The sequence below is a fragment of the Mizuhopecten yessoensis genome, unplaced genomic scaffold (genome assembly GCF_002113885.1).
Source record: "Mizuhopecten yessoensis strain PY_sf001 unplaced genomic scaffold, ASM211388v2 scaffold2383, whole genome shotgun sequence".
Lineage (NCBI taxonomy): Eukaryota > Metazoa > Mollusca > Bivalvia > Pectinida > Pectinidae > Mizuhopecten > Mizuhopecten yessoensis.
In genome coordinates, this window is record NW_018404519.1 from 1,098,845 (window position 1) to 1,111,761 (window position 12,917).

General features: G+C 36.5%; 1 protein-coding gene across 6 annotated transcripts in view; it reads right to left on the minus strand.

Annotated features, from left to right (window-relative positions):
* The window catches only part of LOC110445852 (serine/arginine repetitive matrix protein 2-like), a 213,613-nt gene that overhangs the window by 111,453 nt on the left and 89,243 nt on the right, over window positions 1-12,917 (minus strand). Inside the window, exon 1 of one of the 6 annotated variants that reach the window (XM_021490672.1) lies at window positions 7,684-8,882. The exons of 2 other annotated variants lie outside the window; for them this stretch is intronic. In XM_021490672.1, coding sequence (XP_021346347.1) covers window positions 7,684-8,099 — 416 coding nt within the window. In that variant the 5' untranslated portion in view covers window positions 8,100-8,882. Of the gene's footprint in view, window positions 1-7,683; window positions 8,883-12,917 lie in introns of those variants that run through there. 3 more of the 6 variants (XM_021490673.1, XM_021490674.1, XM_021490678.1) reach the window with 3 other exon arrangements.

The window sequence follows — 12,917 nt, forward strand, 5'->3', positions numbered from 1 at the left end:
ATACTGCAAAATATAAATCTCCATCTCACTTATGCCCAATGCTCTTAAACCTGTTTTTTTTAACTGCCATCAGTTTTTATCATTTTCAAGTCATACAAAAATGTAGTAGCTACAATTACGTTTTTGTTTTTCAATTACAACTTGACACAACATAAAGCAAATCTACACCCACACATTACAAGGTGAAAAGCTAATGTAGGAAAGCACCTGATTTTACCAGGGGTTGGCATTAATGAAAATTCAATGTCCGTTGTTCCTGTTACAATCTACAAACGTCATATAACTCAACATTATCTCTTGATATCCGTTCCATTTTTATATCAAATCATAATACAAAAAAAATTGCTATTAATAGTAAGTAGCGGTACAAAAATATATTTTTTCCTACATACCATAACAAAAAGTTCCGCTTTGTCGTAAATGAAAACATGAACACAGATTTTTAGATGAAAACCTACTGAATTTGTGGCATATTGGTTTTTAAATGATTACTTCTTGATGTTTCCCGTCATGGAACAAAGATGTACGGCTGTGAGACCTGATGGAGCAGTCTGACACACGCGATACCAGAGATTTTATACACACACTTGAGGATTGGAGATACCTTACCACATACAACATTACAAGATGGCAGCTCACATCAGCCAATACCTGCTATACCATGTGCCAAATCCTCCTGATCAGACAATACCCTTATCATGCATAGTTTATATTTCTTACAAACGATGGGCAGAGACAGGTTTATTGACCAGGAAATGAAATACTTCCAGCATCATGTAATGCTTTGTAATGCTTTCCTGCTATCCCCAATAAAAATGGAACGTAAACAATATATTTATCTCAATGTTAACCGAACATCACTCACTGTTGCACAATATTTTCCTGAAGTTACAGGTGTATAATTTATTTGTGATTAAGCAAGGTGAATGTCATTCTGAAAAGTATACAGATGAAATGTATTAAGGAACAATTTCCTGATTTCATTATTCAATATTGCTGCTATTGCTACCTGCTATGTACTCATATTGGCGTAGAGTGAGATCTAATCTCACCAACCCCTTAACGACCACATTCCTGAAACAGCACTTTTGTGCACATCATTTATTGAGAAATATTTCTAGAGATCTAATAATATTTACCACAAAAATTTCGTAATATGGTTAGCTAAATTGTCCATCTTGACATCACACAATGTAAGTTGCCCTTATTTAATGAAACTGTGAAAATGATCTAATAAAGTCCAAAAGCACTGACTCCAACTAGACATCAGAGCATCTGTAGGTCGTACAGAAACAACGATATTCTCTGCCTGCAGTAGGACTACTTTCTCTTTCATCATCAACATTTCTACCATATCAGTTTTTCTGAAATAATATTATTTCATGATACGTAAGTTTTAAAATACCAAAAGCAACATAAAGGTTATATATATATTTTGCAAAAGCAGGTGTTGAAACACAGTTTGTAACTAAGGCAATTACTAGCCCCTCCACAAACACCAGTGATTCAACCACGTTTTGATATATGTACCTTATATAAGGTTTGTACCTTAACCCCAGAATTCTTTCCTACAAAGGTTCCACAAAGTCATTTTAGAAGACCGCTAATATTTTTTGACTTTATTCTCACTTGAACTTTATATCATTGCACCTTAAGCAGTACATTACCTCTGAGTTGTTTTTTTCTAAACTCCGGAATTTATTTTGCGGGGAAGTTTGATGTCGCCTTTCTGTACTTTAGATGTACCTAATGACCTTTACACTTGGCATTTTGTTACCAGGGGAAATACCACATTGATTATTCCTGAATCATTTACTAGAAGAAAACTAAGAAAAAATTGTCAGGTTAAATGTGTTCTCTCGAGGAGTAAGAATTAAACTATTCCTCTGGGAATATTCAAAATAAATGCAAAGAAAAATTCCAAAGGTATTGGCATGGAGCTTTAAAAAATACATCAAGAACAGAGGTGAAGGATTTCAACCTAGAAATCATTACTGTGGAAGCTAAAAATGCAAGTTTTCATTAAACAAATTACAACAGGCATTTCACTATGGAATAATTACTAAGAAATCTGTCTTTATACCAGTTAAGGTTTGTCACCTTCTGTACAGCACCAGAACTTAGATAGGCTTCACATAAATACACAAGAAACCCATACACATCTTAGGAAACACAACATCTGCACAATTCAAATGTTGACAATGATAGAATCCCGTCCTTGCTGATACTAATTGAGGTCTTTCAAAAGCTTTTGAACCCAAATACTTATAAATCCTATATAGACTTTATTCATTTCACAACAATTATGAAACAGGTTATTTCAACTTATATTAATCACTCCTGTTGGCCTGGATGTTAGCATGGGGGTCTTAATATAGGAGGAAACCTGACTACCAGGAGAAATCCCAAATGGTCAGGCAGGTGAACTCATACCTTTTCATCCGACTGGGGAAGTGAACCCCGGTTGCCTTGGTGAAAGGCAAGTGCGCTATCCACTAAAACACCTGACTATATTTCTAGACCTTCTCTCAAAATACAAGCAGCAACTGTACCTACTTATTCACTCCAAATATTTTACAAACCTTGAACTTCCTCATTTAGCAGGAACATTGATGATCATATGCAGTTTTCTTGAAAATACTGTGATATGTAATTGGTGGGGTTGTCATGGTGGCCAACTGGAGTGTTGACTGAACCCTCATCGGTACATCAATACAGAGGTAACAGTGTAGAGGAAGAGGATGCCCCCAGTCCAGTGTCATACAAGTTGGGTAATTAGGTGACGTTAAAAGCTTCACAAGGGAGACTTGACCTACATGTAACAGGTCATTCATTAGGTATGCTAATGGACAGGACATGTACCAGTAATTTTGTCTCTTCAATCTCAAGTATATTTTTTTCAAATTCCTTCAGAGTCTCACAGTGCTAGTCAGAAAGATTCATATATTTACTTTTCTTGACCTAAATGCCAACTATGATGAACAACTAAAAAGTCTCATACAAAACCAGCATCAAATGATAAAAGGATACATCCATTTCAGATATAGAATCATACAACCCCCAAAATAATAGCACATGTTCAGGACCATGAGAGATAATATTCAGATAATGTTTTGTAATTAGTCGTGGGGTAGAGGTAAGCTAAAACCCTGGGCTAAAATAAAGAATGTGTTACATTTTATTCAAGTCATACTTAATTCAGAAAGGATGACCTGATGACGAGTAATCATTCTGCGATAGGCTGACAGGTTCAGGCTGTTAAAGGAGATGTAAGGCAATCCTTATCTTTAACTCAATCAGAAGATAGAAACCCCTCAAACCAAATAAGGCTATTAGACAGCCGCGTGCGTGTTTGGTAAGTATAGCGTTACACAACTAGGGCAGTCCTACGATCCAATGAACATGACGTAAGATACCACCGCAAGTCTTCATCAAATTAATATAATATTCTCAGAGATCTTATTACAATCATCAACTCTCTTTTTTATTTTTTCGATTAATATTCGGTATGCTCGAGGTGTCAATAGAATGAACAATATTTATAGGTTATTTCTTTGATTTGAAATTCAGCAGCGTGCCTTGAAGCTACATCTAGTCAACACAAGAGATCTTATTGGCCTGTATCACTCACAGGTTAATCAACACTGTTGGCAAACACATCTCACAACTATGACCTTCAAAGTGGGCCAAGGTCAAATCTATTAAAACAAACTTGATAGCATAAGCAAGCTAACAGTACAGGCTAACTATGTTATTACCCTTCCTTTTACGTATAGCTTTTTGCTGAAAAGTTTAAAGGTGACCTGTTATCCAATGAGCTACAGGACACATTTTACTACTCTAAAATATGATCAAGGGAAAACAAAGAATCATGTTTCCATATCGCAAGGGTAATATATTTTAAAACACTGAAATACAACAACACAACAGTGAAAATGATCAGACTTTCACGCCATCAATATCTTCTACTGCAGTCACCTGGAACTCTAGTGTGCTGCCTCTACTCATTCTTCTGGAGAGGTAAGGAAACTCATGCTCATTCATGAAGAGAATATTCTATTTTCTTGTCATGTGATCTATATAATCCAATCAGACATGCTGTTATATAGATCATGTACAATGTTGTATGGATTTTAAGACGAAAGTGTTTAAGGAAATTGTTGATGGCGGCCAGAAGAGGCGATGCTGCACCATTGCTTTAACTCACAGGCACTTTATGCCTGGTAGGGTGAAAGCTTGCCGACATGTACTTAAAACATTTCAGAACACAAGCACCAAACAATACCAACGACAAACACTTGATATGTTATGAACTATAAATCATGTTTTATGTAATCACATTCTATATTGACTGTACTAGATGCCCTTATTGCACCGTTTTATTTATTGTTTGATTGGAGGAAATTTTGCCATAAACTGCTGAAGGGATGTTGTGACACTTCCGTGTAGTTATATATCTGCCTTATGATGAGATGAGCTGTAAATCCAATACTGGTGTCACATTACACCAAATATCGTAGGAGGATCTGGCTTGGATTTTTTTTTTATCAAAATTACCTAGTTTCCTCAACAAAGGTTTGTCAGACTGCCTTATTGGTCTTTAATTACACACAGGTCTATATACTTTTGCCCAGTCATTATTCATAGGTGACTTTTAGTCTTATATGGTCTTCCAATGCATGTGTGTCTTAAATGTTTACTTATGGTTTGTGTCCCTTAAAAGCAATTCTTGCATACACAGGTTTGAGTCCCTTAAATGAACATGTCCCATACACAGGTTTTTGTCCATACACAGGTTTGTGTCCCTTAATTGAACATTTGCCATGCATAGGTTTTTGTCCATACATAGGTTTGTGTCTGTTAAAAGCAATTCTTACAAACACAGCTTTGTTTGCTGTAGTTTGACTATTTCTCACTGTAACTGGAGCAGAGTCACATTTAAAATGGATGGCATAACAGCCAGTTCACCAAAACAAAATAATCTTTACTTGTTGTAGGTACACTGTTCAGCTTTTTGATATTTCCTCCCACACCAAGGTTTGTATTGGTAAGTTTTCACAGGCATTCAAATTTTATGAAATTTAAAATAACGTTTTTAGTTCAGACAGATCTTCCTCCCTGTGACCTCACTGCATAGAGTAAACCCTACAGAAATATAAACCCTGCATGATCTCACTATCAATTATCGGTCTAACGTAACTTTATCTCACATTTCCCCCTCAAGATTTCATCATTGCAAGCATTGTAGAGAGGCAGAATTTAACTCTTCACAAGGAAAATTATTGAATTTTGGACAAAAATATGTCATTACAATAATTGAGGAATTGAAATAACAGTCAAGATGACATAAATCTTCCTGAGAGTAATGTAAGGTGTTGGGAAATTATAGGGAAGACAATCACCAAGACATCAGTCAACAGGAACACCGTGAGCGGGTGTATGATTCGTCTGTCGGATCTTGCTGAAGTATTTAAAGCAGGGAGTGTTATGTCTGTGAGAAAGATTTGGTTAGAGAGAATGATCTCATATTTTTCTACTGTATTAATTTACAATTCAATAGAAGTAAAAATATAAATATCAAACAAGAACCCAGACAGGTCATCAAGGCTCTCGTCATGTACAACTAGAGTGTTGATGTTTACCCAGTAGGTTCTAACAGTGACGTTGACCTTAATAAGATTTGGAGGCCCTAATTGCACATCTACATATATCACAGTATCACAGTATCACCACGTAACATTTTGAAAAGATAAGTCTGTTTGATTTGGAAATAATATTCTGAAAACGAAAGTGTGGATGGACGGACGGACGGATGGACGGACGGACTTATGGACACTTTGGTTATCAAAGGGCCCTTATTTCTGAAGACCTTTTATACATTTCTCTATCTTGTCAACTTGTCAAATGCTTCTACATGATTTTGAAATAAGTATTTTGATTGGCCAAACATAAAAAAGAGAACACAGTGATTTCTATAACTGTTTGATATTGCTAACCCACACTTTTTGTATCTGATGAGTTTTCATGTCTCTCTATACTTTTATAACATAAATGTCATTTTTCTAAGGTCAAGATAATGTAGCTGCATTATATTCATAGAACACAAAAGACTTAAAATATCTCATCTTTATCAATCTGAATGAATGTTTCTCGATATCAAAAGTTAAGAATTCACGGAAATACTTTTCAAAATCTAAATCAATGGGAATAACTGTAAATAGTAGAACTAATTGTTAAAACTGTCAAAAGTGGAATGAATAGGCATAACTGTCAACATTAGAAATATTGTTATTAAAATTTGTTTCACACATAACACTTTGATAACCTATGTCTCCTGTACTAACTCGAAGAATAATTCTTTGTGTAACAGAAACAACATATTGAAGGATGTAATTACCTCAAGGGGAACAAATTGATGTAATTGTTAAAATTAGAATTTAGGTTTATTAAGTGTAATCCTTACAAGCCATAATCACAAAACAAAATTCCACTGTAAAGCTGTTTATTTCTAGGATATTCTCCCTTGTATGACAGAAGATGACACAGGTCCAAGGTGTTTTACAGCTTCAAGTTACTTCCCTAATTAGCAAAGGATCCACTGTTGACTTTAAGGCATTTTATTGGCTGTGGTTAAGTCAAGATTCTGACCCATGGAATTTATTTAAGTGTTTCTTTAATATAGTATTACTATACTGGTATACATATTTTAACAATTGCAGAAAATGAATTCAACAAATATTTAAGGAATGACCAAGACTTTGTTTTGGTATATAGGGTATATACCAGATTTTTTTTTGATTTTTTTCGGTATAAACCGTATCTTTATAATTTAATTTCAAAAAAGTAGACAAACATGTTGTAACTGCACAGTTAAAGGTTTATTTAATTTTTACGTAAACTAAACAATTGCGCTAAAAAAAAGCTGCGTTGTAATTTTGCATTCTGAAGTGTTAAAAGTAGTTCCGTCATCAGTTGTTTTTTATATTTAGGTATATACGATATATACCAAAAACAATATTATGGGGGAGATAGGCAAAATTAAATTATTTAATAATAGTTTCAATAATAATATCTTTAACTTAATGCTGTGTTTTAACATAAAGAGTATAGCAGTTCATTTCATTCCGATTTCACCAACAGTTAAGTTGCTTTAGTATCAATTTAGTATAGTATGGAACAGCCTTTCTGTTTGCTTCTTTGCTTAGGTATATTTGAGAGGGAAAATAAAATAAAAAGCATACTAGCATTAGTTGTCAATAGCCCTATTCTATCCAACAGAAATGTTGTTACCCACTAGTTAAAAGTGTGGCATAGCTACCACATGTCAAGTAGTAATTTAAAGCAGATTTAAAATGATAATTTTTAGATATGTGTGTCTTTAATATCAAATACGGTAAAGAGTGCTTAAATAGTTTACATTGAATATTGTTCTCGGTATTGGCGAAATCCGAGTATACCGCACACAAGAGTTTCCGGTACTCGAATAGAGCTTCAGATATAACAATATTAAAGTAAGTTGAAGTGAAATCAGGAAGAAAACAGAATATGACAGCTGAAATCATAACAACTGGTGAAGAGGCAGATCTGGATGAGTCTGATACAGAAGATGGGAGTTAAGGTATGGTTTCATGGGAAATGAGAGTAACCAAAAGCAGCTGACAGAAAGGAGAAAATAATACGTACACATACACATCAAAAGATCCGAGTGGGATGACCGCAGCTTGAGGTCCCATTCCACAGCGACACTCCTTGGGGGCACCACGACGTTGGGGTGATGACACCAATGTGTTTGCCGGACACCTCGGAAGAACACCATGTATTTGTTCCCAGAATTCGTCAAATATACTCCTGTGTTTACTATGACACCGAGCCCCACTGTAAAATTCTTTCACATTTGAGAAATTGTCTGTATGACACCCATGGTTGTTCCAGGAGGAGTTTTTCTCCAGAATGAGTACTTTACGGCGTTCTTGGTGTGGACAGAGAGCTATACAGGCGCTACTCTGCTGTGAGGAGTACTGGTAGACTCGAGTACTGAGAGTGCTTACAGAACCCCGGTTCTCCATGTTGGGAGTATTGGTAGCTGTACTACTTACCATAACACACTAGCTTCTAACTCACCGACAGCACGTCTCAATACTAGTCCCTAACTCACTGATTGGTCACCGATCCACACTTACCAGTTGTCTGGTCCCCATTCTCCGTATCCTTACCTATTTTATGAGGTGTCTATGATAAGGCTGTGGTTCTATAGTTTTGGTAATACCTGACCTACGAGCGACTCCAGCCTCTACTTGACTGACACCAGCGGCACACCACACTGTACAAACCCTCAAGCTGTCACTAATACCAGCCACACAGTGGAGAATCAAACTGAATTCCGGTACTGTGCCTGTTCTTCCTCCGTACTGACACCTGGGGCCCCAGGTGTGAATGGTATTGATGGGATAGACCAGTACATCAGCTGGCCATTATGTAACACGCTTAGTGGTGAAATAAATTGACAATTGAACAAAGACGTAGCCTGGCAGTGGAGGAGTACAGCACGTCATTTCCATCCCTCATCATTAATTAACCATATATTTACGCTCTGGGTCGACACTGCTACACCAAATATATGGATTGATATCTCCTACCTTATTTGTCTCTGGAGGCTTATAATAATGTCTGATTACAGAAATAGACCTTGTCCCTCATGGTACGTATTGTCATAAGAATTGTTCAATAAGACTAGCTCTCGCTTCGATACTCCTACTTCTAATGAATTTCTGAACCTGCGGTTAATTACGAGTTGTTTTGAGTAAAGCAAGCTCCTCAAATCATTATATTCAAATCAAACACTTTCCTAGTTAACTCCATTTGTTACCGGTAATTTTGGATCGTGAACAGCAATGGTTATCCTTAGATACTTGCTTAAAACAAATCTGTCATTTATCTTACGAATCGTTCCAAGGTCTAAATGATCTAATTTCCTATCAGAATTTTTTTTTTATGCTCAGATTAAAGAATAGTTTAAATGAGATGTTTCCAAATTTCTGGTACTATTAGATTGAAATTGATTTCTCAACAGAAATTTCCTTTCGAATAATTATGCCTCACATTTCTCAAAATTTGTTAATCTCAAGTGTTTTGGATAATTATCTTTAGGTCTTTTTATTTTTATTTTGCCCAAAACCTCTTGAGTAATGCCAAATTAAACAGAGTTAAAATATCTACAAAAATATCAAACAGATTGTAAAATATGGTGTTTTTGGCTGCTGTTCCAGAGCATCAGTGGTGATGGTGGTATTGCCTAGCGACTGTTTGTACGTAAGAGTTTACTGGTAACACCGATTTGACAAACTTGAGGGTATACTTTAGCAGTTTCCGAATTGTTCAGTCTCCCAGGAGGACAATGTTCTGAGAAGTGCCAGAAGTGACAAACCAACAAAATGAAGTACCTCACAGAGACAACTAAACACAGGTTCAGCCAAGTAGCAAACGAGTCGCTATGTTAGTTACAGCCAGGGTGTCATCCGTCGTAACAACCCAATACATCCTCTTGATTTGTGTGCTTACAATTGTCACACATGCCAAATAACTTTTCGCTTGTCATACACACCAACTTAATGGTTGATTTCTGTTTGAAACATTGTCATATAAAAATTGCATTTCTTTTGAACTCAGGATCAGACTGTGCACACTTGTGTACCAGTGTATATGTCGGTACCGGGCACCGTGAGTGTCGACCTGCTTACCACCGACTCTTAGAGATGACTGTGCATAGCAACGTCCCAGCCAGCACAGTACAACACAATTAGTGGTTACACAATCCCATCAAATTTACAGTCTAACAACTTCACCGATTGGTCCAATGAAAACCACAAAGACTGCATGTGGAAATGTAGGATACAGGGAGACAAATATGGTGTAGTGCAGATTGGCACTGTCAATATAGGAGGGTCTCTCGTGTTGGTGTGTTTGCTGGTATTAGAGGGGGAGGGGCTAAGTTCCACTGCTAGTCACTCTCCATGTAATAACGTTCTATCAAATTTTGGTGTGTTCCTGTAGAATAATTCCTGTTGTAGTAAGTATCTAATAGAATGGCCATGTATCAGCCACACGTGTTTGTCGCGGACACCGGTCCTTATCATCCCATCACCAATCAATACCTTTAACTATGCTTCTCTTTGTCGTAAAAATGACAGTTAAACCATTCACCTAGTACCATCCACATGTTACGACAAGTCGTGTGAAGGTCTCCGACCCATCACAGAGATAGGACAGAGACAAGGAAATGCACACCGTCCTATCTATGTATCTCATCATTATCAAACCTTGAATCTTTTAACCTTGAAAAAAGTCATGAAGTAAAACAAAACCATCTTTCGACAAACCCTCAGTATCCCATCACTAGATTACTGCTCTGTTAATGGAAACACCTGATATTTTAGTTGGATATCAAAAGTTGAAACAATTTACAAATTTCATCGTAAATTTTTCTCATTTTTTCTACCTACAAAAATGACAGACTACAATGCAGTAATGGCTTTTGCTTTGTCTGGCACCAAGATCCATTGGCAGTACAAATGGGTACCTAGAGACTCGGGCCGAGTTTACCAATTCCATCCGAGTGCTTGGTACATGAAATTTTAACATGAGAGTAGATACACCAAGATATCTAGATGTTATACAACTCAGCACATTCCCTAAATGTATTGCCTGTGTTCAGTTACTTCAGCCAAGTACACATGTTGTGGTTATTTCTTATAAATTCTATCTTGCCAACTTTATCATGTGCTTAAAAAACATGGTTTGTTGCTTTCCAGGAAGCTCTCTTGCGACCGTAAGAATGGATCATGCACCGTCTTACATTGATCGAACACCACGATAATGATGTATAAAAAAAATATATTTCTGTGAATTGGAAAGAACATGTATAGGAAATGATGGTATTTGTATGTGAGGAGATGGGACATCCATCATATTGTATAGACTCCCCCTATGATTTAGCCATTATATTGTATGTGTGGCCTTTTTTCTGCCTGCCTAACTGTCAGTACTACTGGCACAAATTGTTCCATTAAATTGTAGAGTCATCATAACTAGTTTCATTAAAGTTAACTGCAAAATCCTGCCACATTTCAGTATTTCAATTCCAGTGTGTCAAACTTCAGAAATAATCATAAATTTTATGTATGACTAATAGTTTTTATGACAACATTAACTTCGTCAGAAAATAATGATCTATTGAAATATGAACCCAAAACAAGTGCTTTGTTATAAATTCTAAAATGTTTTCCATGCTACTACATCAGTTCCAAACAAATTATCATACAAACATTAGTTTTCATGGTAGTTCAGTGCCTTCTGGAACTAAATTACCATGCAAACAGGGGCCGTGGCGGCCAAGTGGTTAAGGCGTCTGCTACCACTAGCCCTCCACCACTGGGTCGCGGGTTTGAGGCCTACTTTGGGCAGTCACCAGGTACTGGCCGTAGTTCGGTGTTTTTTCCTCCTTAAATGACCATAGCTGTCAATAGGCCATAAAACACAAACAAAACAAGAGGCCCAATGGGTTGACTCGCTCACCTGGTATTAATCTCACACTTGTAATCTTAAAAGTGGACTAAAATACAACTACAGGCAGAATATCAGTGTTTGATTCATAAGAACCTATTAAAAGATTTAAACATATGACGCAGAATTGAATAACTAATAACGACATTAGGTTGAACAGAGTTTATAGTCTTCCAACCCAGCATGCTTCTAGCAAAATATCATTACCCTGGAAAATTTGGCTATACAGAACAAATCTTTTGAAGATTTAAACATATATTGACCATTGTGACCTTGAATATATGTCAAGGTCATTCATTTGAACAAACTTGGTAGACCTTCATCCCAGCATGTTACAGGCAAAATTTAAGCACTCTAGGCCTCTCAGTCATTCATAAGAAGTTGTTTAAAAGTTTTGAACATATTTGACCCATAAGTCAAGGTCATTTATTTGAACAAACTTAGTAGCCCTTCATTCCAGCATATTACTGGCCAAATATCATCACCTTAGCTCTCTCGGTTATTCAGAAGAAGTTGTTTAAAAAGTTTTAAACATATTTGACCCCTGTGACCTTGAATATAAATCAAGGTCATTTATTTGAACAAAATTGGTAGCCCTTCATTTCAGCATGTTACTGGCCAAATATCATCACCCTAGGCCTCTCAGTTGTTCAGAAGAATTCATTTAAATGTTTTAAACATATTTGACCCCTGTGACCTTGAATATAAATCAAGGTCATGTATTTGAATAAACTTGGTAGACCTTCATCCCAGCATGTTACTGGCCAAATATCATCACCATAGGCCACTTGGTTATTCAGAAGAAGTTGTTTAAAGATTTTAACATATTTGACCCCTGTGACCTTGAATATAAGTCAAGGTCATTATTTGAACAAAATTGGTAGCCCTTCATCCCACCATGCTTCTGGCCAAATATCATCACTCTAGGCCTTTTGGTTACTGAGAAGAAGTTGTTTAAAGTAAAAAGTTGGACGCCGGACAATCTGACACCTGACGGACGCCGGACGCCACACCATGCCATAAGCTCACTTGGCCCTTTGGGCCAGGTGAACCAACAACCGTACAAACATTGGTTTCCTCGTAATCAGTTCCTACTAGAACTAACATTATCATACAATCATTTGGTTTCCTGGTAATCAGTTCCTGTTAGAACTAACATTACCATACAATCATTGGTTCCCTGGTAATCAGTTCCTGCTAGAACTAACATTACTATACAAACATTGGTTCCCTGATAATCAGTTCCTGCTAGAACTAACATTACCATACATCATTGGTTTCCTGGTAATCAGTTCCTGCTAGAACTAACATTACCATACATAATTGGTGTCCTGGTAATCAGTTCCTGCTAGAACTAA